This window comes from Chelonoidis abingdonii, chromosome 2, assembly GCF_003597395.2.
Source record: "Chelonoidis abingdonii isolate Lonesome George chromosome 2, CheloAbing_2.0, whole genome shotgun sequence".
Classification (NCBI taxonomy): domain Eukaryota; kingdom Metazoa; phylum Chordata; order Testudines; family Testudinidae; genus Chelonoidis; species Chelonoidis abingdonii.
Window position 1 is genome coordinate 239,322,830 of NC_133770.1, and position 27,331 is coordinate 239,350,160.

General features: G+C 41.7%; 3 protein-coding genes across 4 annotated transcripts in view; all 3 read right to left on the reverse strand.

Annotated features, from left to right (window-relative positions):
- The window catches only part of TCF24 (transcription factor 24), an 11,387-nt gene extending 5,134 nt beyond the window's left edge, over positions 1-6,253 (reverse strand). The window contains exons 1-2 of the mRNA XM_075063066.1: positions 6,228-6,253; positions 4,466-4,875 (exon numbers count right to left, since the gene is read on the reverse strand). Of these exons, the coding sequence (XP_074919167.1) occupies positions 4,466-4,849 (384 nt within the window). The 5' untranslated portion in view covers positions 4,850-4,875; positions 6,228-6,253. The remainder of the gene's footprint in view (positions 1-4,465; positions 4,876-6,227) is intronic.
- Positions 6,254-6,273: 20 nt separating this feature from the next.
- PPP1R42 (protein phosphatase 1 regulatory subunit 42) overlaps positions 6,274-27,331 on the reverse strand; it is a 74,460-nt gene continuing 53,402 nt past the window's right edge. The window contains exon 9 of one of the 2 annotated variants that reach the window (XM_032795140.2): positions 6,274-6,339. In XM_032795140.2, coding sequence (XP_032651031.1) covers positions 6,282-6,339 — 58 coding nt within the window. In that variant the 3' untranslated portion in view covers positions 6,274-6,281. Of the gene's footprint in view, positions 6,340-19,178; positions 19,544-27,331 lie in introns of those variants that run through there. The other variant, XM_032795139.2, reaches the window with a different exon arrangement.
- Positions 20,892-23,776, reverse strand: LOC142046434 (zinc finger MYM-type protein 1-like). The gene is made up of 3 exons (XM_075063404.1): positions 23,759-23,776; positions 22,116-23,516; positions 20,892-20,917 (listed from the first exon to the last, which is right to left on the reverse strand). Exons 2-3 carry the CDS (start codon positions 23,500-23,502, stop codon positions 20,892-20,894), a joined length of 1,413 nt encoding a protein of 470 aa, XP_074919505.1. The 5' UTR covers positions 23,503-23,516; positions 23,759-23,776.

The window sequence follows — 27,331 nt, forward strand, 5'->3', positions numbered from 1 at the left end:
TGGTAACTGTTAAGGATAGAAACCAAAGATAGGTATAAATGCCAGTCTCAGAATGGAGAGAGTAAACAGTGGTCGTCCCCCAGGTCTATTCGGACCCATTTTTATTCAACTATTATAACGATCTGGCAAAAGGAGTAAACATAGTGGCAAAATTTGCAGATGATACAGATTACGAAAAGATAGTTAAGACCCAGGCCACATCACACTACGGTGATAATATCAAATTAGCTAAAATCGTTTTATTAAAACTGAATTATAAATTCGATTTCATGCACGGCCACACTAGGCACCAGTAATTCTGCGTGTGTGCGTCATGGTCCGGAGCCTAACATCGTTTCTGAGAACGTTGCCTTGTGGGTGCTGCCTTCCGTAGCTATCCATAGTGCCGCCAGTCTCCCCCGCCCCTTGGAATTCTGGGTTGACATATTGTCGCGCGGTGTCTGGAAATGTCATCAGTCATTCCTTCCTCTGGGGAAAACTCAGCTGACAATCCTTTCGCGCGCCGTTTTTCCCTGGATTGCCCGCAGACGCGCCATAGCACGGCAACCATGGAGCCCGTTCAGCCTTTTTTTCCGCCACCATATTGTACTGGATGCTCGCGCAGAGAGGCGATTACTCCAGCGCTACACACAGCATCACGTGCTTGGTTGCAATGATAGCAGAGATATTAACTGGTTGTTCCTGTACCGTCTTACTGCCGGAGAAACTGAATGAGATGACGGTTATCTGCTCCCTCTCTGTACTGTCCGCTGCTATCATGAGTGCCCTGGAGGACATCGGCTGGGTGCAACGCAAAAGCAAAATTGGGATTGACTCACTTGGGACATTGAGTCAATCCCTCCCTTATGGGTTTCTAAAAAAGAGTCAGTCCTGCCTAAATAAGGGGCAAGTTGTTGTATTAGAACCAGTGTATCAGCGCACAAGCTGCTCCCGTGTTCAGTATTCACAGGGTGCCCTTGCAACAACCCCACCCATTGACTTCCCTCCTCCCCCAACCTTCCTTGGGATACCGTGCAGTTTCCTCCCGATTTGTGTCATGAAGTAATAAAGAATGGCAGGAATAAGAAACACTGAGTGTTAGTGACATTAAAATGAGGGAGGCAGCCCCTCCCCGGCGCGATGGATAGTCCAGGCAGGACATGAACTGTGTGGGGGAAGAGGAGCCCAGCATGCTGCTGCTATGACAGTCCAGGCACTACAGAATCTTTGTTACCCACAGGAAAGAAGGCTGAGCCCGTTGCTATGATAAGCTGTTATTACTCCCTCTAGGCTACTGGAGTAACCAGCAATGTTGGCCTCGATGTCAAATGTTAGATACTCATGAAACTTACTAGTCCTATTGCACCGTCTACCCACCGGTGTGAGGGGGAGAGGAGAGAGTGATACGCCTTCACTGCTGCAGCATCGCGTCTACCCGTAGCATTCAGTACCACATAGGGTGAGCATTGAAAATAGTAAAGAAAATGATTTCTTCCCTTTTCTTTCAGTGGGGGTGGGGGAAGGAACCTAGGAAGCTGTTCCTGAACCATGCCAGACAACTGTTTTGAACCTACAGACATTGAGAGCTCAGCAAGAATGGCAAATACTTTTTCAGAGACTGTGTTACTGTGGGATAGCTGGGAGTCCTCAGTACCCCCGCCATCCATGAGCGTCTATTTTTGAGTGCTCTGGCTTCCGCTTACACTTGCACGGCAGTGCTGTGTAGCCTTGGAGATTGTTTTTCAAACGCTTTGGCATTTTCGTGTTCTTAATGAGCTCTGAACAAAGATTTGTCTCCCCATACAGCGATCAGATCTAGTATCTCCGTACGGTCCATGCTGGAGCATCTTTTGGATTTAGACTGCATCGCCGCACCCCGTGCTTGATCAGCTCCACGCGTGGGCAAACAGGAAATGTAATTCAAAGTTCCGGGGCTTTTCCTTTTACCTGCCCGCTGCATCCGAGTTCAGATTGCTGTCCAGAAGGCGTCTAGTGTGCACTGTGTGATACTGCCGGAGCCATAACGTTGTTCCATGCCACACTACCGTAATCCGATATGTTAATATCGAATTAGCGCTACTCCTCTCGCGGAGTGGAGTACAGAAATCGACTTAAGAGCCCTTTAATCGATATAAAGGCATTGTAGTGTTTGACGGCGTTAAAACGTTAAAAAATTCGATAAATTTTACCCGGCTCTTTAAATCAATTTAACGCGCAGGTAGACCAGGCCCCAGGCAGATTGCAAAGACGCTTAAAAAAGGGATCTCACAATTGGTTGGGTACTGTGCCAAACATGGCAGATTAAATTTAATGTAGATAAAATGCAAAGAATGCACATTGGAAAGCATAATCCCAACTATACATTAAAATGATGGGTTCTAAATTAACTGTTATCACTCAAGTAGAGATCTTGGAGTTCATTGTGAATAGTTCTCTGAAAAAACATCCACTCAGTGTGCAGAGGCAGTCAAATGACAGATGCTGGGAATAATTAAAGAAAGGGTAATAATAGGTCAGAAAATATCATGTTCCCGCTATAAATCCATGGTATGCCCACTATCGTGAATACTGGTGCAGTGTGGCGCCCCTCTGAAAAATATATTATGGAATTGGAAAAGTTCCAGAAAAGGGTGGCAGCTTACTTTGCTTAAAAGTCTTTGGTGAGGGACCTTGTCAAAGGCTTTCTGAAAATATAAATACACTATATCCACTGGATCCCCTTGGTCCACATGCTTGTTGACCCCATCAAAGAATTCTAGTTTAATTACTTATGTTAAGCCAGGCCTACAACTCTCTATTAATTTTTAAATTATAAAATAAAAACAAGGATATTTGGCTCACTTTGAAAGGCAATAAAATATCTGTCTCAACATTTTTATTACAACAATTCTGATATTATGAGATATTAAATGGATCACTATTAAGGTATCTGAAAATTATCTATGTTATTATCTTTAAATGTAATCATGTTTCTTGTTCAGCATATATAAATTGTACTTGCATTTTTATTTTAACTTTCATACATTTGTGTATGGTAAATATTTGTTATGCTTGTGTATTGTGAACATTTGAGATTATAAAATCTACAGTTACATCTAGAGCTTTATTAAAAGTGAATACTGTGATTTGACCACAACATACCTTTTTGTATTACCAACACCAATTTAAAAACAAAATTACTATTAAGAAGATTAGAAAGTGAGCCAACTATTCAGTTTATTATAGTAGCCAGAGAATTGTGCATCTGCATAGTTTGACTGCCCATATTAATTAAATGCTTCCCTGGCTTCTGTCTTTTTTTAATGGTTTCCAAATATTACAAGGACCAATCCTGCTCACTGCGCTCAGTCAGCTAGTTCCATTGAAGTCAGTGGGGTGAGTCATGTCAGTAAGGGGCAGAATCTGTCCCGAAATACATAACAAATATTTACTATTCCATGAAATATAGCCAACTTCAAGTTAAAACTTGATTTAATAGATTAAATATTAGATGTTTTGTTTTCTTAAGAAGTCTCTACTTTTTCCTAACTGATTTAAGTGAATCTCTTGTGCTTATAATGCCATGTGAACCAGTGACCTACATCTCTGAAAATGTACATTTACTTTTAAGGTATGAACAATTACAGTTTCAGTAATGAACAATGAACTCTCCTTGATTGTCTTGGGAACTAATATTCAAGGAACTTGTGGGAAATCAGAGAACATTTCAAGATTAGTCCTAATTGAATCATCCTGAATTCACCAGAATGTTACATGTAAAAAGCCCCCAAAGTATTCTTTAAAAAAAACCAAAGCCATGACATTAGAATTGAAGGAAAATAATTGAAGATACATAAATTCATCTGTCCAATTCATTTTTTATCCCAGCTACTACTTCATGATAATGCTTTTCCCCCCTCTGCATCCTCACAAGTTTTTCTGAAGGAGAGCTAACACTACGATTAAAAACTAGAGTGAATGCATAACAAAGAGACCTTATGTATTTAATGCATATGCAGCCAAGAAGAATTAGTGCCCCACCTAACATCTTGACCTAAACCTGCGACTCGATCAGTGAGAGAAAGAACAACCCAAGCACTGTACTGTTTGGAATCATCTTATACCCAGGTATAGTCACTAGAATTGGTACTAAAGGATTTCGTGACCCATACTCTGGGCTTCACCTTAACAGTGAGCCTTTGCACTAGGCCCCAGTATTCTACTGCTGCCCATTTCGTTCAGTTGTGCCAGCTTTAACTATGCTAGAGAGCTTGGGCTTTTGTATTTTAAACCGTGATTCAAAGCCCACTGAAGTTAGTGAAAGGACTCTGATTAATGCCAATGTGTTTTGGCTCAGGATCATTTAAATCAGTGGGAGTTTGGCATCTAAATACCTTGGTGCCTAAAGATTGTGGTGATTGGAACTACTGGAACTACTCATATTAGACACTACTTTTGATTTAGCAAGGTAAATACGAAGATTCTGCCTGTTCCTCAGCTGTCTTACCTTGACCGGGTGCAGGTAGCCATCCCCTCTCAGGGTGCCCAATCCCTCCCCAGGCAACTCTTCCTCATCCTGTAGGCTACGGGTAAGGTGTGCAATATAGGTGGTGGCCAGGAGCAGCACATCCAACTTGGAGAGCTTGGTGTCAGGTGGGACAGAGGGCAGGGTCCTCTGCAGCTCCAGAAAGGCATGGCGCAGGGTCTGCACTCGGCTACGCTCCCGGGCAGCATTTGCAGCTGCTGGTCTCCCAGCAGTTGTCCCAACTCGTTGTCCAGCTGAGGAGGAGGAGCAAGAATCACTGCCAGATGCTGGGAGCAGCAGTGAGTCAGGCTCCAAACAAGAGCTGGAGATCTCCTTGCTGTTCTCAGATACATTTCTACAGTCCATTTGTGACTTCTCGGGTGGACAGAGACCTGTAATCAACAAGAGCAGCTCTGAAACCATCCAACCCCTCAGCAGTAGTAGTGCTGCAAACCCATGGTGAAGCTCAAAAACTTCAGCGAGAGAGCAAATAGACCTTGCAGTGCAAAACCTGTCTGTCTCAAACCCACATGCATGTACTCAAGTGTAACATAAGCCATCTAATATTCTGGGACAGGAACTGTGGATGACAACTTCATTCCTCTGGCACAATGGAATTGTCTACAGCAAGAATGTGTACAAGAGAGCTTTCTTAGAAATCAGTCCAAGACCGTGGAAACAACTTCCACAGGATCTAGGAATTACCAAAAACCTCAACATCTTCCATTCAACTGGAAGGTTCACTTCTTCAACCTTGTCTTTGCTAATATAAACCCATCATATATTATATAAATTCTCACACAATTTCCTCCCTGAGAAAGGGAAGACATGAAGGAAAGATCACATTTGACTGATGCCAGTAATGTCACTTGCACTATTGGAAAGTGTTCACTTGGTTGTTGTACAAGGAATAGAATAGAAACCCCAAAAGTTGCCAGCTAGAGCAAACAGCAGGATTCCTACCTGCAGAACTGTGGATCACTGCTCTAGTATGCAGTGTTATTTTATCCGTGTTGGTCCCAGGATATTAGAGAGACAAGGAGGGTGAAGTATCTTTTATTGACCAACTTCTGTTGGTGAAAGAGACAAGTTGGTCCAATAAAAGATATTACCTCACCCGTCTCACCTCTAATATCCTGACTTTGCTACAACAACACTGCATACTAGCTTTTGTTTATAATTTCTGTTTTGTTATTTGATATTTAAAAAAAACATGTCTCATGAAAGATCCCATTTCTAACCTATTTTCTAGTCTCCTACGGCCATACTTCAGTGAAGTGGTGGAGAGCTGACAGAAAGCAACGAATTAATGAGGGCAGAATTTGACTCATTATTATGTAAGACCAGAAGCAGGCCATGAATCCTTTCCATGTCTGAAATTATTTGAGGATCATCTAGCTAGCTCTGTCCTCTACATTTAAATTTTTTTTGTTTTTTTTTTAATTTAAACTTTATTCCAGTTTGGGTTTTCTCATCTTTGTGCCAGAGGACCTAAAACTGTCTCTTGAAAACTACAACAAAAAATGATTCAGAGAGAAGCTCAGAACAATCAGTGAAAAATTCCTTCCTGACTTTCAGAAAGGACTGTCAGAGAATCCCAATCACAAAACTGACTAATGTTCCTTTAATTTATTCAGTCCCATATAGTAACCCAAGTTTTGCTTCAACTACATTACTACTGTACTTGACTCCCATCTCAGCGGCAGTCCTTTTCACCAGTTCACCACTCTTTGTAAAATAATACCTCCGGAAGGACCTGATTCTGAAGCCTTTGCTACTGAAAGGTATGCCAGATATTTCATATATGACAGGGGCTGGTTCTCCCAAGTTGGAGATCGGCTGACATTAGTGCTCTCCTGTGTAAACAAAAAACAAACAAAAAGTTAATAAACCTTCTATTAATTAAATCCAAAGACATTGTAATCCGATTCTGCAAAGCATTTAAGCATATGCTTAAATCCCATTGAAGTAATCATATTATAGGGTGGAGATGAGAGTAGTTAAAAGTCAAAAGGGCTATGGGGAGGAAGAGACAGAGGAACAGGAAGAAAAGAAAAAAAGAAGTGGAAATAGAAGAATGAGGCTTATAGGTCAGCTTTTTTACATTGTCCTCTCTAATTTGATGATGGTGTATGTGGGTGCATGAATGAATGTGTTATTTTATTTTGCTGTGATTGATTTGGAATTAGTTTGGCTCAGAAGAATATATCAGATAATATGTTTGAATACACTTGTTCACTTTATCACATTCTAATAAAATGTGATATTATTTACAAAAATACTTTTACGTGGGTTGTAAGTGCTTGTAATTTAGAGGAAAATCCCCCACAGGTGTTAATATTTTATTAATTTCACAATGAAAGATTAATTATGTAAGTAAGAACTCTCACTGGAGTCCCTGCGAACTTTTTGTAAGTAAAGACTTGAGGATTGATACAGAGTTCTACTGGTACAGTGGAGCTTAGTTATACCCTGGTAACTTATATCCAAAAACCTAGTTGCCTCATCTTTCTCATTCTCTCTCTGAGGTGGGGAGCACTCCACAAAGTACACTGGCTGAAATCCTGACTCCACTGGAGTTAACGGCAGAACTTCCATTGACTTCAATAGGGCCAAGATTTTACCTGTGTACTGATTCTAGGTTTTAGATCAAGTATGTAACACGGTACCCCGTAGACCCAAAAAAGTGTAAAAGGGAATATAAAAAAATACAAAGTATTTATTTATGGCAGCAGCCATAATCAATGAGTTAGCAGTTTTCTGAACCCAGAGCTAGACTGTATTTGTTATGAAGTGTTGCTCAATAGATTCATTGTTTTCAATGAAACAAAATTTCATACTTGGGACTGATCCTGCATCTTCTGCACACCCAACATTTTCTATATAGACTTCCTTAATGGGCCTCTTAAAGAGACATGTTCCAAAATACAGTCTATCTGAAAACGAAAACGTATTAAGCCAACAGCTAGCAAAAATTTCCCATTTAATTTGTTTTTAAAATTCCACTGGAAACAGCTTTTTTTCCCCTCCCTCATTTTAAACACATAAAACATTCCCTTGCCATACAGGTATTTGCAAACCCAAATATTACAGCATTGTGTACAGACTAATCTGAAAATGAAATAGTGAAAATAAATTAGAAAAACATCTTTCTGTTTTAATAGTCTAAGGTATTACTTGTATATGCTTTAAATGTATGATGTTACATGGACATCGTCAATTTGAAATCTAGTCAATTTAAAACAACAAAAATATTTAAATGTAGTTTCAGGTACTACATCATCCCTAAGCCCTTCCGCCCATTTTCTTGTGGTTTTACAATCACATTTTCTTATTTATAAAAAATATTTTTCTCTCCCTTGTTCCTGTGTGAGAGAAACATTCAGACAACAAGGGAATCTGATTATCTAGTTAACTGTGCAAGAAAAAACAGTGAAAATGAGTGTACAAAGTAAACAAACTGGAAAAATATGGAGAAAACATTTTGGTAATTGATTTATAGCACTCTTCAGGTGTTATTTGCAACAATAATAGGTACAAAAATTTCAGACTGTGATTTTTTTAAACCGATGATGTCCATTTTATCTGTCTGTGACCATTTAAATGGAAATATTTTGATCTTACACAATGAAACATTAAGTACTTGTATGTCTGAATGAGAGGTTATATATATAAAATTTAAATATATATATATATATACACACACATTAATATATATAAACATCTTGCACTGTGTGTGAGTATGTATATATAACAACATCTTGCACAGTGTGTGTGTATGTATTAGTCAATTTAAAATATATATATATATACACATACATACATACACACACACACGTCTTGCACAGCATGTAAGTGCACACAAAGTAATACACACTATTAAATGGAATTCTCTGTAGAATGTACAGCAATGGTCTTTATTATATATGCAGAAAAAAGTTAAATATTACCTTTTAAATATTTTTCTTTATCACGAGTCTTCAAAAAATTTTTTTCCAGTTGTGGCTAATGTATTATCATTATGCCTGAAGTCTTTCCTTTCAAAATCTGTTTCTTTCTCTGCAGATAGATTTGTCCCAGTTCTGCATACCATTTTCTATTTAAATCCACATTTCAGTCAAGGTTACCTTTGACAATTTCCCTTCCTGCGGGATTTTTTTTCAGATGCTAATGATTTCCTTTATTTCTGGTACATCAACAAACAAAATTACATACAAACATTCAAAAGTGGTACACATAACAAGTCCTTGGATGGACAGCTGTGGCAATTTGTTTCTAGCTTAGGACATTGACTTGAACTTTTAGGGAATTTTTTAAAATTGAAAAATGGTAAAGGAATGAGGAGTAATTCTATTCAGTGTTAAATACTTGGGATCTTTATCTGCATTATCTACCTCCACCCCAAACTTCTGCCTAACAGCCTTACCCCTTCTCCGGTGTGTCTGTTAGTCAACAAAGGATCAGATATATATTAAAGAGGGGATATTTAAATGGACTAAAAATTGTGCGATTTTGTACAGTTTTATCTGTTCTGTTTCAATAAATACTATGGAACTTACATTGATTAAAGTTAGACTTCAATACGGTATGAATTAGGAAGAGTTTTACTAAAGGAATAGTTTGATTTTAAATCGTGAAGCTAGCAATTGAAAAGCTCTGCAGCAAAGTCTATTTAATTTAATATAAAATGTTATATAAAAACAAAATGGAGAGTGAGATTTTTATGGGACTGATCGCATTCCCCTAAAGAGATCAGCTTTCCTGAACTTCACTTTCTCTTTTGAAAAGCTTGGCTTTTATTTTTAGTTCGTTCAAATAAGAGAGACCAGCAAAGACTTTTATAAATGTCCTTTTTTATCTGCTGGACCCATGTGATCATTTATCTGACTCTTGCACTAATCAGAAAGAGTTGACAGCAATTGTGGTACTTTTGTAACTTACTCTGCTTCTTACAGAGTACAGGATTTTCAGCAGTAAAACTTTAAACAAAATGTTTTCCTCTTACAGATTCTCAGGAACAGAGGCGAGCCCAAGGATGGAAGCCTCAAAGCACTGAGTCTGAACGGGACTTACTGGTAAATCAGGTCTAACTCTTCTGTATTATTAATTGAAGCAGGATGTTTGTGTTGTATAAAATATTATAGTCGGAACTCATAAAGCAAACCCCCTTGTGGAGCTTGATCCCAGAGCCAATGCTAGGGAGATCTCAGCACGCTGCTGAAGGGTGACTTACTTTTTCCTCTTGGCGCTGCCCGGAGCAGGAGGGCTAGCAGGCGCTGATTCAATCGACACTGGGACCGGAGCTCTGGCTAGTCTGCGCGGAGCTTGCAACCTCCCTGCTTCTGCGATCACATTATCCCTAATCTCCCACAAGCAGCTGTCGGCAAAGCCTTTTATAAGGCACGGGGTGGGCTGTCTGCTCTGCAGTGCGGAACCCGAGCTCACCTGCACGCCAGCCCCTTGGCTCCGCAGCCCACTGCTTAGGGGAGCGACCGCCCACTTCCCCGCGAGTTATTAATCAAGCTGCAGCCCAGCGGCAAGGGAGTGGGGCGGGGCCACCCCCTTCTCCCCGGGGCAAAGAGAGAGGAGAAGGGGCGGCTGCCCGCGAACGTCAGTGACCTGAGAGGAGGGGCCGGTTGGCTCCAAGCCTGGGAACGCTGGCGCCGCTTTACTTCTTCCAGCGCTGCAATGGCGGGGGCGGGGGACACCCTGGAGCCCCAGCACCGCTGCTAAGAAAGGCTGCCGCAAGCAAGCGGGGTCCTTTCCCCCGGGGAGACCGCGGCTCTGAGCTGGGGAATTTGAGAGCAGCCAGCCACGGCCCGATCGCTGGGCAGCTTCTCCCCCATTGCTACACTTGGATTCTGGGCTCCCGTGACATCGGAACAGCACGGGGCTCCAGCCACAGATGACACAAGAAACAGTCCTGTCAATTAGCATAAAAGAACACTGAGCTCGTGGCTCCCAACCCCGTCCTATTAACAAATGCTATAACACAAGCTAAATCATTAATAATAATCGCCTCCGCTGCTTTAGTGCATCGCACGCAACATATTAAAAAGCAAAGTTTAAGACCTCTAGGCACACGCTTTTTGCTGGGAACCTATCAATCAAAATACAGCTTCAAAGGAATGAAATTAACAGGAAATATTATTACAAAACATGGCTCTGAGGGGCTTCATTCCAATAATTTCGAAATCCATCTTAATGAAATTCTGGTTTGGGGGAAGAGGGAAACAGACTCCCTTATTCTTAGAGCTGCGATTTGTTCAGGTCTTAGTACTGATGAATCCTACTAAAACATTAGGTTATTTTGGTTTTAGCTGTATGATTTCGCAGCTTGTCATTAGCGCATCCTGACTGATCATTTCCTGTGCGTATTTAATTTCTATTGTCATTACTGCTTCCTTCTCCAAACCTGGCAGTTATTAACCAGGACTGAGAAAATGATGCCCCTGCCAGATTGTACTTGAACTAAAAGTTTGTCGTGAGTTTCTGTAGAATGAAACAGAGCTGGTACATACGGTTAAACACTATTGATGGCTAAATCTGAGCAGGAGACATGGAGCACAGTGCGAATGGACGCTCTCAACAAAACATTAACAAAAACTTAATCTCATGCAAGAAAAAGGAAATAGTTCAGAGACCAATGAATTAATCATCTTTCTATTGAAAGTCTGGCCTTGGGAATCTCTGTGCGAATGAAAGGAATGACTATAGTCTCTAGGTGCAAATGCTGAAATTGTTCTTTATAAATATTGTTTTTGTTAGGATAAAGTAACAGTTTTGCTGGAGGGGAGTAATTTAAACGTTGGGCTTGGAGGTTAAACAATCTTTTAATAAGCAAGTTCTTTCTTTTCACTCCCTTGCTGTTTCTTTTTATAATTTGGTAGATGTGACCTTTGCATTTCCAAGCAGTGGAAAAGTCACAGCTCTCTATCTTTCTTAATAAGCTTTCTTTCTCCTTTCATATTAATATTATAAACCCAAAGGAAACAGGGTCTTGACTCTTCCAAAATACCCAGTATACGAGGGAAAAAATCATCCATAGCTGGAAGAAAAAGAAATAAAGAAAGAGAGAAAGTGACTGGACAGTGAGACCGAATATTTGATTTCAAAATTAATGGCTAGAAATTAAATATTAGTAACGTTAATGAGAAGAGACATTCAAAATAAATATGCAGCGCAGAGAATAATCCCAGAACATTTTGAATGAAATTTGATTGTGTGATAACATAGACACAATAAATCAAATCTTGGACCTATTAGAAAAATAAAGTCTGAACGATTTGTTACCGCTTTTGAAGCCAAGAAAATTAAGATCTTAATCTTTGCCTATATTTTGAAATATTAGGAAGGAAGTGGGGAGAGAGGGATGATTTAGAGGACAGGGTTCACGGGGTGTATTGCGAAAATGGCTAAGCCAAATATTTCCATCGGGGGCTTTGATTCCTGCAGTATTTATGAGAACCCAAAATTTCAAACCAACAAAAATAGGTGGAGATAGCCGTTTTAAACTATGTATATAATGTTTATGAGGTGCTCTTTAGTTAGAACTCATTCAGAACGAGCTAGGCATTACATTAACAGGATGAGGGACGGAGACGTGGAGTGTGCAGAACGCAGGGAATTCTATCATACTGTATTCCAGATCTACTTTTCAAAAACAAAGGCAAGACATAGGAAGACAGCTGTCGGTTTGAAAATGATGCTGCCATCCGTTGTACAACTGGATTGGTTTACAGCGATATGAAAATAGTTGTATTCCTACAACTAAGATTTGACTCCCACCATGTTCTCGCCACTGGAATCATTGTCTAACAGAACCACTTTAATTTTATTTAAAGCTTTTTTTTTCCCGTTTATCCGAAGACACCCTGTCAATAGGTATAAAACAGACCTGTTTCGCTGGGTAGCAAGATTATATTACTACCATATAAAAAGAATAATTTATATGACATTTTGTGCTTGTTACACAATGTAATTTGAGCCAGCAAATTAATCACCAGACAATAGTATTTACTGGTCAAAGTTATGAAGAGAAAACTCAGACTGATCAAAACAAGAACTGGGTTTTAGATCTGTTTCACAGCGCAGGTCATTGTTTTTCTCCTTCACCAATGTCCATTAGTTCAAATGGCTGGTCTATTTTAATACGACTGACTTGTCCATTTTAAATAAGTTATTTAAGACAGAATGTTCAAAAATAGTCCCAATAGTTTAGGACAAATATATTTGACACTCAAAGATACATTTTTACATTCCTTTTTGCCCTTGATGCTCTAGGTTGAGAGCCATGCCTGCCTGTTAAAGGACCTTGTGAAGGGAACTCCCAATATTGAGAGGTGAGTAGTAATTACTTCATTATGATTCTTTTTAAATTAAGCAAATCACATCTGCATATTTGAAGTGATTCACTAGGCAGAGAGCTGGGAGCATCGTTTAAAGCATGTGTGATATTTTCCTTGTGTGTGCTGGGCTAGAGCCTCAGGCGGTGTATTGTCATGGCGCCATTTACTTCAGAGCTGTGGTGATTTACATTAGGTGAGGAGCTGGACCTAGATTTTATATACTCTGTTCAACCACGGGTAAATATACTACTTCTCTGCAAGTTCTCCTGGCTCGTCAGTGATCACTACCAGTCCCTCTTCGTGCAAGGCTGAAATAATATTAAGTTGTAACCTTTTCCAGGCTGTTGCAAGGAAAACGAGACTGTTTTGAGATTAAATACGAAGAATACTACAGAATCGATATTATTTATTATATTATTATGTATTATTAATATTCATCTTTTGTATGTAAGTGCATCTCCATGGTAGCATTTTCGTTCTTGCAGAGGGAGCTTATTCAGTCGAAAATTGTCTTGTAACCGTCTGCAGTAACATTACTGAAAGTTACAGAGCCCACAGTTCACCGACCCCCTCACCCCCCAATGGCATTAAAACAACCCAACCCAGCCCCCAAAACCTCCCCTCTGTAAGTGAGAAACTCATCCCTTCCATAGAGGCTGCAGCCTGCGGCCATCCGAAACCCCAGCCGACCTTCCTACCTACACTGAAGCGCCCAGCCCGCTGGGCTTAACGTGGGCGCTCGCAGGGATGCTCATCAAGCACGTGCCCGCGCTCCCTGCTTGCTCCCTCCTTGTGAGCTGAGATGGCAGGAAACAAAGGTAATTCGCCAATATATTTGATTTGTATAAAACGTTGCAAATTTCGCAGAGGCTGCCACGTCTCCGCAGGCCCAGAGGCGCTTTGCTCACGCGGTGGGTCGAACTGGCTGATCGCCTAGAAGAGATGGTTACAGGGGTCCCGTAAGCTGCTGGTGCTGCCCACAGAGGAACCGAATGAAACCAAACCGACGCGTTGCCCCTCGCCTCCCACACATGTCCCCTGTGGGGCCAGTGGCTGATTTGTGGCTGGGTATGCAGGTTTTTAAATCTACTCCTGCCTTCCTGTTCCTGGGCTAAGCTCTGCTTACTCCCCGACTGCCGCCTGGCAGGGCCGGCTCCAGGGGTTTTGCGGCCCAAGCAGCCAAAAAAAAAAAAAAAAAGCGGCGATCGCGATCTGCGGCAATTCAGCGGGAGGTCCTTTGCTCGGAGCCTGAGTGAGGGACCCTCCGCCGAATTGCCGGGAATACCTGAAAGTGCCGCCCCGCTCCAAGCACCTGCTTGATAAGCTGATGCCTGGAGCCGGCCCTGCAGCCCGGCAATCAGCTGCCACAACAGCTGGGGAAGAAGCCGTGTGAGTCACAGCAAGGCCACATGGACCCTAGTGTTCACTGCAGAATGGACCACATGCCAGTGGGGGGCGCATCGACCCCTGCTTGGCCAGCTCACCCTGGCTGCTGTAGGGATTACTCAGCAAACCAGCACTGGCTTGTTTCTGTACCAGGTGAAGAATACAGCGGCTTCTTGTTCTGCTTAGGTTTTCTTCCGGCCTAATTTGTAATGCCAGACCTGGCTCAATGCATGTTCCTCTGGTCAGCTCAGGGTTTAGATTTAAGGCAACTGCAATCTTCTTTTTGAAGGGCTGGTAAATCATGCCGCCCCTTCCCACAACTCCCCAGGGCCCATTTTAAAATGAGAACATGCTGTTTAAACGGGAGCCTCACTTACAGTGTGATTTTTGGTAAGAAAAGGGACTAACAGAAACAGTTCTTCCAGCTGTGGCTACTACATAACACAATCTGCTCAGTTTAAATGAAAGGATAATCTTCTGGTTTTGTAATTACCCTGTGGTCTGTGAAATACAAACTGCATTTTCTGCTTTATTTATCCTCACCAACAGCCAATTCTGGAAACAGGATTTAGCTAGTAAGTTTGCCCATTTATGAGGGAATACAGTAGCAATACTAGTTCCACTCCCTCGACTACAGCAAAAGCTAATTTATTTTATTAAAATAAGCGGATTTGTCTCAAAGGAGACTTAAAGCCATATACTGGCTTTGATCCATGCACAAAACTCCTGCTGATGGTAATTAAAGTTCCAGAGCAAATCAAAGTCAGCGGAAGGCCCACAGGGAACAGGTAAGCATGCAAAGAGCAGAGCCAGTCAAAACCCAGAATTTCCATTTGTTTTGTTCCATTTGTTGTTTTGTTATATTATTTTTTACTTTATTTCATGATGTAGTGGTATTAACGAATATATTTCACATCAAGTCGTGTCATAATATAATAGTTGAAAAATGGTATTGTATTTTTAGTTTAAAAACCATTAAGGGGAACTGCTACTTACTACAGATTAAAACATTTTTTCTTTTTTTGTTTTGTTCAATGTGCCTATTTGTTTTGTAATGAAATACTTTGACACTGACAATTCCAACAAGAAAACCAGGTAAGCACTCAGTGTATTAATTGGCAAAGCATCTGTTTTCAATATCCTAGAAAAATATCAGTCTAACACAGGAATAGTGAAAACACCTGCTCCTCTAATTAGTAGACGGTTGCCATGTCATTAAATAATGAAAAATACAGAAGTGGGAAAAATATTTAAAAATTAAAATTTTGCATTGAAATGAAATTTCAATATTTTTTCAGAATTTTTTTCTACATGAACTTTTTTAATGTAATATTTTTAATAGAAACTTTCTGCTAACAATATGATTTTGCAAAAACATTGGTCTGTAAAACAGCTTTTCTAACAGAAAATTGCTGATTTTTTTTCTGATCAGCTCTAGTGAGGCTATTTAGTCTTTTTTTCAACACCATAACCATATGTTTTTCTCTTAAAAAAGAGAGCTTCACATTTAGCTATTTTCCAACCATATCTTAACTGAAGGGAGTGCTATCAGCAACATGGATTTTTCTACCCTCAATCCTAAAAACATAGATCTTGAAATAAGTAGTGAATTTATTAACTTTAGAAAACCACACAATAGTTTAGTTATTATAAGGCGATTCACAAAAAAGGGTAGGCAAATTCACTATTCGTTTTTCCCAATTTGTTATCACCATATGTAAGATAACTGCCAAAAAAGCAAGCAAAACCCAAAACTTAACATTTTGTTTGTTTTTAATTTTTACAGAATTGCAAATTTCAAAAAGCATCTAAGATGTTTATGAGGAAAGTTTATTCCATCAAGAGCTGTATTTTGTGTCTGTCTTGTAGAAGCAGAATATTAAAGTTTCTTGAAAGATCTAGAGAGTGGTAGAGAGCACACTGTATTTTCATTTTGTATCGTCCACACACACTGTTATTCTGCATGACGTGTCACTTAGGTCAACATTTTAAAAGCTGTTCACTAATTCATGGGTGTCTTTCTAAATGATATGCTCTAGTTCAATCACAAGTTGCTTGGCGAGCTGCAGGAATCCCTGGGTGAAATTCTATGGGCTGTGTTGTGCAAGAGGTCAGACTAGATGATCATAATGGTTCTTTCTGGCCTTAAAATCAATGACATCTGTAAGGAGTGCCTCCATCTATAGGTGCTGGCTGAGTGCCCACAATTCAAGTTGTCTTTAATGAGAGCTGCAGGTGAGCAGTACCTCTGAAAAAAATCAAATGCTAGTCAGCTCATATTGGATGCCCAAATGCAAAAAACACTCAAACCCTTAAAACTGTCACTTTTTTGGCGGGAGGGAGGGTAGGGTGAGTACAAGGGTGAAAAAGACTTCCTCCAAATAACATCCTGCTACAGAGGTCAGGGCATGACTTGCTAACATGTTGCGCTGAGTCATTAATCCAGCTGTTGTCAATTAGGCCCACTCCCCAACAGTATTGACGTTTTTCTTTGGGATGCTCCTTATATATATATCAAGACAAAAGCAACTCTCTAAATTGCATCCATAAAACTAGCAGGCAACCAGTGCATATTACAGAGCACTGGTGTTATTACATTCTCTTGATGTGAAGCTCTGCTTTTTAATAAACAGCCACATTCTTACAGGTTCAAATGATCTTAAAATTTGGGCTGTCAAGAGTTTTAAAAAATTAATTGTAATTAATTGCACAGTTAAACAATAGTAGGATACCATTTAAATATTTTTGGATGTTTTCTACATTTTAAAATATATTGATTTCAATTACAACACAGAACACAAAGTGTACAGTGCTTGCTTTATATTTATTTTTATTACAAATATTTGTGCTGTAAAAAACAAAAGAAATAGTATTTTTCAATTCACCTCATACAAGTACTGTAAGGCATTTTTTATCATTAAAGCTGAACTTACAAATGTAGAATTATATACAAAAAAATCTGCAATCAAAAATAAAACAATATAAAACTTTAGAGCCTACAAGTCCATTCAGTCCTACTTCTTGTTCAGCCAGTCACTCAAACAAGTTTGTTTATATTTTCAGGAGATAATGTTGCCTGCTTCTTGTTTACAATGTCACTGGAAAGTGAGAACAGATGTTCGCATGGCACTGTTGTAGCTGGCGTTGCAAGATATTTACATGCCAGATGCACTGAAGAGTTATATGTCTCTTCATCGGCAACCACCATTCCACAGGACATGCTTCCATGCTGATGACGGGTTCTGCTTGATAACGATCCAAAACAGTGCAGACCGATGCCTGTTCTCACTTTCAGGTGACATTGTAAATAAGAAGTGGGCAGCATTATCTCCCGTAAATATAAACAAATTTGTCTGTCTTAGCAATTGGCTGAATAAGAAGTAGGACTGAGTGTACTTGTAGGCTCTAAATTTGTACATTGTTTTATTTTTGAGTGCAGTTATGTAACAGAAAAAAATCTACATTTGTAAGTTGCACTTTCATGATAAAGAGATTGCACTACAGTACTTCTATGAGATGAACTGAAAAAACTATTTCTTTTATCATTTTTACAGTGCAAATATTTGTATAAAATAATAATGCAAAGTGAGCACTGTACACTTTGTATTCTGTGGTGTAATTGAAATCAATATATTTGAAAATGTAGCTAAACATCCAAAAATATTTAACACATTTCTATTGATATTATATTGTTTAACAGTGATTAAAACTGCAATTAATCACGATTAATTTTTTAAAATCACTATTAATTTTTTGAGTTAATTGTGTGAGTTAACTGCGATTAATCAACAGCTTTACTTAATGTATTAATGTAGCACATACTGTAGCTGTCTCATCTTGAGATGACAAAGGCACTAATACCTGAAGAGAGGTCAGCATCCTAAAGAGAACATAATGCTCTCCTTTGTGAGCATGGGTGAAAAAAACCAGTCTTGGCCTCAGCTGTAACTTGGGTGTCCTGGAGATGCTAATATTTAATAGAACCCTCATACTGCAAAGCTGAGTAACAAACTTGCTCAATCAGAGGGCTGATATAATCTCTGCCATTTCTTCTGATTGCTTCCCTAGTGAGTAAAAACCTCAACTACATGAGTCAGGTCAGACCAAATGAAATGTAGACGTAAATGTCAATGGCATATCAAAGTCACAATAGCCCACAGCTCTTCACTCACACTCTCCGGGTAAGTCTACCCTGCAATCAGACAACCACAGCTGGCCTGTGTCAGCTGTCTTGGGCTCATGGGGCTTGAGCTAAGAGTCTGTTTAATGTCAGTGTAAACTTTGGACTTGGGCTAGAGCCCAAGCTCTAGGATGCACCTCCAGCTTGAGCCCAAATGTCTCACTGCCATTAAATAGCCCCTTAACCCCTGCCCCATGAGCCTGAGTCAGCTGACACAGAGCCGTGGGTTTTTAATTGCAGTGTAGACATACTCTTAGTGGCCTCACATTGAGCAAGAGGGGTGATAAGATGGAATCCTGTGGTACTGAGAGGGAGCCCTAAGGCAAGATGAACAATTGCCCAGCTCTGACTCTTTTTTTTTTTTCCTTAGAAGAGGGAGCCCCTCAGAGCAGTCTTAACCAGGTTGTTTAGGACCACAATCATTTACACAAAATGTTAGGATCAGTGTTCTCAGAGGCTGCTGATAGATCTAAGAAAAATCAGCATGGACACTTGGTCTTCATTTATTGCCAGGAGCTCAATCAATGCAACTACTGCAGTTTCTGTACCGTGCCCAGGCTTGAAAGCAGATTGACTGGAATGACCATAATTGAGTTGCCTCACCACAAACATCTTAGGAAATATTTCCCCAAAATATAAGTTCAAAACAGACTGATAATTGTCAAGATTATCCATGTAAATTTGTATTTAAAAACCCATTAATAATTTTCAGATTTTAATGGAAGCAAAAGCTGTATAATTGGTAGTTATAACATTTCTGTCATATAAATGAAACTATCACCAAACTGAAAGCCTTTTATTTCAGAATATGTTACCATAAAATAAGCATAAATTAATGCATCCACACATATTATGCAAAATAGTGGTCACACTCTCCTATTTGAGCAAAAAATGAAAATCTTTTTGTACAAAATATTCTTTAGTGTTTTTTGAATTAAAATATTAGGCTCTTGCTTGGATCATTTCATCATTGGCTCTGATATACTCTAATTATGATGTTGCAATAAATTCTGTTGAGAATTAAGTGAACAGAAAGATGTAGTTGTCTCTGCAGTCTCTGGTTACAGGGGTATCTAACTAAGGAGATGAGGTTCCAATAGATCTTTTATTGGCAGTGAAGTCTGAGAGTCTTTCAAGGTCAGGTGACTGTTACCAAAATAAAAACATACTGTTAAACACAGTCACATTTTTTCTAAGCCAAATGTATTGGTCACAATCACCTTTAACATTTACCATTCATTGTCCCTGAATGTATCTCTCTCTCTCTCACACACACACACCCCCATGTGCTGATGTGCACTTATATATCAATCCCCTACAAAAATTTTCTTTAACTCTGAGTTAAGCTTGATAAACCAGTGGGCTCCAAAGTGGGGTGCACGAACCCCCAGGGGTGTGCAAGAGGATCCTTCGGGGTGTGTGGCAAGAGGAGCACTGCTGGAGCAGCGCCACTTTTTTTTTCCCCCTCCCTCGGCAGTTCGGCAAGGAGTCCAAGTGGCTTTTTTTTTTTTGGGGGGTGCGTGATCAAAAAAGTTTTGAGACCACTGTGCTAAACTGAAGAACTTACCAAGGCAAAACAAAAAAGCAAGGAAATAAACGTCATTCAAAACCTTTTCTGAAACTTATTTGATCAGTTCCCCTTCTGAATCACAGACTACCTCCCTTCTAATACTGATAGCTCACATATATGTACCATCAGCCTGACCAACCAATAAGCAACCCTGAACTCTGACTACATTTATTGGTTATTTTATCATGTGTTACAGGATTGGTGTAGCTTTCATAACTGGATTATACAAAGTTCTGTGCATAGTTTTGTATCCATGTATCTAAGTGAGATTATACTATCAGATTAAAAATAGCTGCAAGACCTATTTTTCAGTAAAGTTTAGGAAAACTCATGTCAATGAATTTTGTTAGTGACTGATATAAATTTGGTACTAAGTTTTATGTAGAGATTGCAGAACTGAATTTTGTACATGTACATGAATGCTGGTGTATTGTAGGGATGGTTAAAGCAGCATTATGGAGAGTTCAAGTGTTGATGCCTCAGTGCAGACAAGTAGTTTGCCTGGTGCTGTTGCCTGGTCACCCTTCAAGAACCAATGCCTTGGCACAGAGCCACTCAGCTACCCATGGCACTGGTACCTCAACTCCTGGGTGAACCAGGGCACCAGCACTGAAGAGCTGTCTCAACGCAGACACTTATCTCCCTTGCTAATGCAGCCTGCTGCATCAGAAAGTTGAAGCAGCAATGTCACCAAAGATCAGAGCTTGAAGGACAACACAGGGTGTGCTCAGAAGCTGACAGTATTTTAAACTTACTTTTATAAAAAACATTTTACTGCATCTGAACTCAGAGCACTTTACAGCTATATAATTCTTACTCATTATTAAAATAAATTTTTATTACATTCTAGAAACAAGCCATGGGATTCATTGAAATATGCACTCAGCTGGATCAAATTCCAACACACACACACACACAAATTTGTTAATGGACATGTCCAATCACATACTCTAGAAACATTTTAGAGAAAAGCTGTTACTTATCATATAGTAACTATGGTTCTTCAAGATGTTTTGTCCATGTGGATCCTATTTTAGATATCCATGCACAAGATCAGAATCTCTGAATAGCAGTGTCTGGTTGAGACACACCTCAATCCTCCACGTCCTCACCTCCCCACAACCAATGGTATAAACAATAGAGCACCCGCAGCGAGAGCTCAGTTCCCTCACTAGTTTAGAATCTCAGTTTAAGGAAAACTCAAAAAAAGCAGGCATGGAAGGCAGCGCTTGGGATCCACAGTGATAAAACATTTAGCAGAAGGGCTGTTATTGCCAGGCAAGTATCATTTTTTTGAGTATTTGTACATGTGGATCCCACTCATAGCCCTGGTCTACACTATGAGTTTAGGTCGAATTTAGCGCATTAGATTGATTTAACCCTGCACCAATCCACACGACAAAGGCATTTTTGTCGACTTAAAGGGCTCTTAAAATCGATTTCTGTACTCCTCCCCAATGAGGGGATTAGCGCTGAAATTGACATCGCCGGCTCGAATTTGGGGTAGTGTGGACGCAATTTGACGGTATTGGCCTCCAGGAGCTATCCCAGAGTGCTCCATTGTGACCGCTCTGGACAGCACTTTCAACTCAGATGCACTTGCCAGGTACACAGCAAAAGCACTGGGAACTTTTGAATTTTGTTTCCTGTTTGGCCAGCATGGTAAGCTGATCAGCACAGGTGCCCAGGCAGTCCCAGAATTGCAAAAGAGCTCCAGCATGGACCGAACAGGAGGTACTGGATCTGATCACTGTTTGAGGAAATTAATCCGTGCTATCAGAACTCTGCTCCAAAAGACGAAATGCCAAAATATTTGGAAAAAAATCTCAAAGGGGATAATAGACAGAAGCTACAACAGGGACCCACAGCAGTGCCATGTGAAAATTAAGGAGCTTAGGCAAGCCTACCAAAAAACCAAAGAGGCAAATGGCTGCTCTGGGTCAGAGCCCCAGACATGCTGCTTCTATGATGAGCTGCATGCCATTCTGGGGGGGGGGTACCCTACCACTGCCCCACATCCAGCCCCGCACTCTCCCACACACTGCTTCAAGCTTTTCCCCACCCACACCCAGCCTCTTGGTCTCCCTGCCCAGGGCCGTAGCAACAAAGAACGTGGCCCCCTCCGAACATATGTCCGGGGCCCCTTACCGAAAAAGTCAATGGCATATTTAGATGACTTTGCCGCGTCTGAGATCACAAGATTCCAAGTGTGAGCTCCACATGGTACATACAAGGCACGGTCATTTATTTCTAGCATGCGGGCTTGAACTCCTTTATTCTTTCCTCTCATATTTGCGCCGTTATCATAAGCTTGGCCTCTCATGTCAGCAATGTCTATTCCTAAGTTGTTTGCCTTTTCAAGAAACGCTTCCAATAAGCCCTCGCCAGTTGTATCATGAACATTAAGAAAACCAACAAACGCTTCACGAATATTGACACCATCTTCACCGTTGCATTCAACAAAGCGTAACACCACAGACATCTGTTCTTCATGTGACACGTCGGGAGTACAGTCCAAAATAACTGAATAATATTTTGCTTTTTTAAGCTGCGCTATGTTGGCCTCTTGAATGTTACTGGCAACAAGTTGAATCAGCTCGTTTTGGATCTGTGGACTGAGGTACTGAACATGTGTCTCTGCCTTCTTAATCCTCTGTAAAAGTTCGCTGAGGACAGTATCATACTTTGCAAGCAATTCAAACAGTCCCAAAAAGTTGCCATTCGAAGGATCGCCGAGCTTTTCATTACTTCCTCGAAATGCCAAGTTTCTTTCGGACAAGAAAATAACGACATCAACCATGCGTTTGACAACATTTCTCCAGAAATCTCTTTCTTTCAGAAAAGCCTGCAATTCGAGTTGGTCAATAGATGTACGGTTTACTATGCCTGACCGAAGGTCAAACCATTTCACCATACAGTCTTGATGACCTTTGCCTGTTTCATGCTGCTGAAGTCTTTTTGACAGTGCTTTCCAAGCAGATGTTCCACGACGTAGCGGTATGTCGCCAGTGCCAAATAATTTACAACAAAAACAAAAAATGGCATCTTTCTGAACTGAGTACATTAACCATGAACGTCTTATTTTCTCGCCATTTGCCATGGTTCGATAGAAATGAGTACTTGTGAACCTCCGTCTTTCCTCGTTAAATGGAAATTCGTAACTTTCATTCTGCTGCGGTGGGCCACGTGCAACAATGTCACACACTTGCCTGTCCAATATTATAGACGGCCAATCTCCTGGATCATCAGTCAGTGGTTCAGATTCAGATACTTCTTTCCCGGCAGCAGCTGGAATATCTGTCACAGTTTGTTTGGTAGAACAACTGGCTTCACCTTCGACCTCACTTGAAGCACTTCTGGATACTTCTGGATACGATTCGTCGCTGCTAGCGCTGTCCGTTTCATGTGCCTGTACCTGTACGTTGGATTGCAGCGCAAAATACGTGAACAACTTTGGAATTTTCTCAAGTTCCTTCTCGGCATCTTTTGCTGCCTTTCGTTTACTAGCTCCGCTCTTATACATTCTCTTAGACATCACAAAGCACGCTTCTGCGTTGGAAACGATAAAAAACTAAACAACTAAATTAATAACATTTATCCGCCGACCGCCATTATGAACGCAAATACACATTCTTTGAATGGGTCCAACTAAAATTCGAAACTGACCGACAGACAACTGATGTAGCCAATAGCATTATGATGTATCATAATGACTTCACGGTTTTGTCAGTAAAACCGACATGGATTGTGCAATCGCGTCAATAAATGTCACTTACCTAGTTATACCTTACATTTTTTTTGCCACTTTTAGGGGCCCCCTTCCTTGCGGGGCCCCCTCCGGTCGGAGAGTACGGAGGGCGCTCACTACACCTCTGTCCCTGCCCCACATCCAGCCCCAAGTTCTTATCCAGAGAGGCAATCAAGCTGAAAAGAACCATCCCCACCAGGGGCTAGGTGGTTCTGGGAGCATCAAACCCCATCATCCTTCCACATTTTTGCTTCCCCAGGAACCATCAAAAGCCCAGATCCAATCCTCACATCTTTCTGGGGACTGAGGATTCGTGGTGCCCCCCTACTCTGCTTCTCCATGGGGTCTGCGAGTGCCCAGTGTCCTGGGTGCCAGAAGGACTTCAAAGGTTGGGGATGACCAGGCATATGAAATTGCAACACCATTCAAATTTGGAGGGGCAGCTGGACCAAATTTCCAGCTCTGGTGAGGGGCCAAGGGGGGCCCTGAAACCCCCCCCCCCAATTGTGCCTCTGCCTTTGAAGAAGCTAGAGAGGGAGCTTCTAATCTGGTGCTGGCTCAAGAGGCTTGGGTCTGTAAGCAAATAAACAATTTCCTTTTGGTTTCGGTTACTCCTGCATTCGGAGAAACAGGGTTTTATATATTCCTTGCTCTAATGGGGTCAACACCCACCTCTCACGAGCATCCCCTTTTCTCTGGCCGATACACCTGCAATCACAGTCTTTTCAGGATGGCACCTGCCTCTCATGGGCAGCCCACTTTGGTTGGTTGGGTGTGAGCCTGTGTTTGGTTTTAGTTCTTACATTGGTGTGGTACCCGCCTCTTGCAAGCACCGCCTCAGCTGATGGTTCTCTTAGTAGGTCTTCAGCAACTCAGCCCTCTGGCAGAGCCGCATGCACTGTCCCCAGTTCTGGGGTATACAGTCTAAGTTCTTATCTTGGCTCTGGTATAGGACCATACCTCTTAGACTTCTACCCAGAGGCACTGCCTTTTTCAACCATCCCGGCAGGGCCCATCTCAATACCCTCAGCTGGTGTCTTTGTCAGCAGTCCTCTCTGAGCTCAGTCAGCAACCAGATGAGCAGGGCCCATCTCAGTACCCTCCTCAGGTCTGGCCAGGATCTGTGCTGAGTTCCCCGGGCTCAGCCTGCCTGTACTGACCTTTTCATGGTCCCGCTGCTATTTTATCCAGCCAGCCAGGCACCTGGTCTTTGGCAGCCTTCCCTGAGCTGGGTTCTGTCTGGTGATCTCTCTGCAGTGAGTTGTCCACGGTCCTGCTGGTGTTCATCTAGGCACCCAGGCCTGGTCTATACTACGCGTTTAAACTGATTTTAGCAGCGTTAAACTGATTTAACGCTGTACCCGTCCACACAATGAGGCCCTTTATATCGATATAAAGGGCTCTTTAAATCGGTTTCTGTACTCCTCCCCAACGACAGGAGTAGCGCTAAAATCAGTATTACCATATCGGATTAGGGTTAGTGTGGCCGCAAATTGATGGTATTGGCCTCTGGGCGGTATCCCACCGAGCACCACTGTGACCGCTCTGGATAGCAATCTCAACTCGGATTCACTAGCCAGGTATACAGGAAAAGCCCCACGAACTTTTGAATTTCATTTCCTGTTTGGCCAGCGTGGAGAGCTCGCCAGCACAGGTGACCACACAGAGCTCATCAGCACAGGTAACAATGCAGTCTCCTGAGAATCGAAAAAGAGCTCCAGCATGGACCGCACAGGAGGTACTGGATCTGATCGCTGTATGGGGAGAGGATTCTGTGCTAACAGAACTATGTTCCAAAAGACGAAATGAAAAAATATTTGAAAAATTTCCAAGGCTATGATGGAGAAAGGCCACACCAGGGACTCAGTGCAGTGCAGAGTGAAAGTTAAGGAGCTCAGACAAGCCTACCAGAAAACCAAAGAAGCAAACGGGAAGGTCCGGGCAGGGCCGAAAACATGCCGCTTCTACGCTGAGCTGCATGCAATTCTAGGGGGGTCTGCCACCACTACCCCACCCCTGTCCTGGATTCCGAGGTGGGGGTGGTAATCTCAGCCATGGCTGAGGATTCTGTGGACGGGGAAGATGAGGAGGAGGGAAGAGGAGGATGAGCTTGCAGAGAGCACACAGCACTCCATTAGCCCCAACAGCCAGGAGCTTTTTCTCACCCAGACGGAATTACCCTCCCAGCCCTCCCAAGCCACTAGCCCAGACAGTGAAAGCCATGGAAGCAACCTCTGGTGAGTGGCATCTTTGTAAATAAAACACGGTTTAAAAGCAAGCGTTTTTTAATGATTGATTTGCCCTGAGGACTTGGGATGCATTCGCGGCCAGTACAGTTATTGGAAAAGTTTGTTAACATGTCTGGGGATGGAGCAGAAATCCTCCAGGGACATCTCCATGAAGCGCTCCTGGAGGTACTCCAAAAGCCTTTGCAGAAGGTTTCTGGACAAGGCAGCCTTATTCCGTCCACCATGGTAGGACACTTTTACCACGCCATGCATGTAGCAAGTAATCGGGTATCATTGCATGACAAAGCATAGCTGCATATGGTCCCGGTGATTGCTGGCATTCAAGAAACATCCGTTTCTTTATCTTGCTGTGTTATCCTCAGGAGAGTGATATCGTTCATGGTAACCTGGCTGAAATTCAGGAATTTAAGTAAGGGGACAGAGATGGCCATTCCTACTGGCTGTTTGCCTGTTGCTTAAAAGAAATCCTTCCTTGCACATAGCTAAGTGCGGGGAGGAGGGGAATAGCGCTGAGCTTTTTCGCGTTTGGCTATCTGGAGGGATCTTCCTGCTACCAGACCATGTGATGGGGGGAGGTGTATAAGGGGAAGAGGGGTGATTAGCAGTGATCTTCCAGATACCAGCATGCGACCTTGTAGTGAAATACATGTGCTATGTAAGGTGAATTGTGTTGTTTTCACTGTGAAAGAGTATAACCATTGTTCTGTAAAATGTATCTTTTTTAAATACTTCTCTGCCCTTTTTTTTCCCTCCCCATGCAGCTGCACATTTTTCAAGTCTCCCTACTCCATCCGAAGGCTATCTCAGATAAGGCGGAGGAAAAAGGAAGACACAAGACTGAAATGTTCTTGGAAATCATGGGAAGTGACCCACAATGAAAGAGCTCATCTGAATGAGTGGAAGGACGTGGTATCAAATTACAGGAGAAAGAAAGCCAGTGAATGTGAGGACAGGAGGGACCAACGTGAGGATAGGAGAGGACAAACTCGAGATGAGAGGTGATGAGGCAGCAGAAGATCAGAGGTGTAGGCAGGAAGATCAGCGCGGTAGCAGGATGCAACGCTGGGGTTGCTGCGTGATCAAACTGATATCCCTCCAACATTTCTGGTGGAGCTTCAGGAAGAGCAGCGGGGTCACAGAGTGCCGCTGCAGCCCCTGTAACCCCCTCACCATTCACCATGTTCCATGTCTTCCTCACCCAGACGTGTAAGAACACGTGGGGGAAGGCTTCGCTGCGCACGCTGCCCACTCCACCCCTGTGGACAGCCCAACCAAAAGGCTGTCATTACATTGAAATGCTTTTTACTAGCCTTTCCCTTCCCTCCTATCCTCCTCCCAAACCACACCCGGGATACCTTGTCATTTCT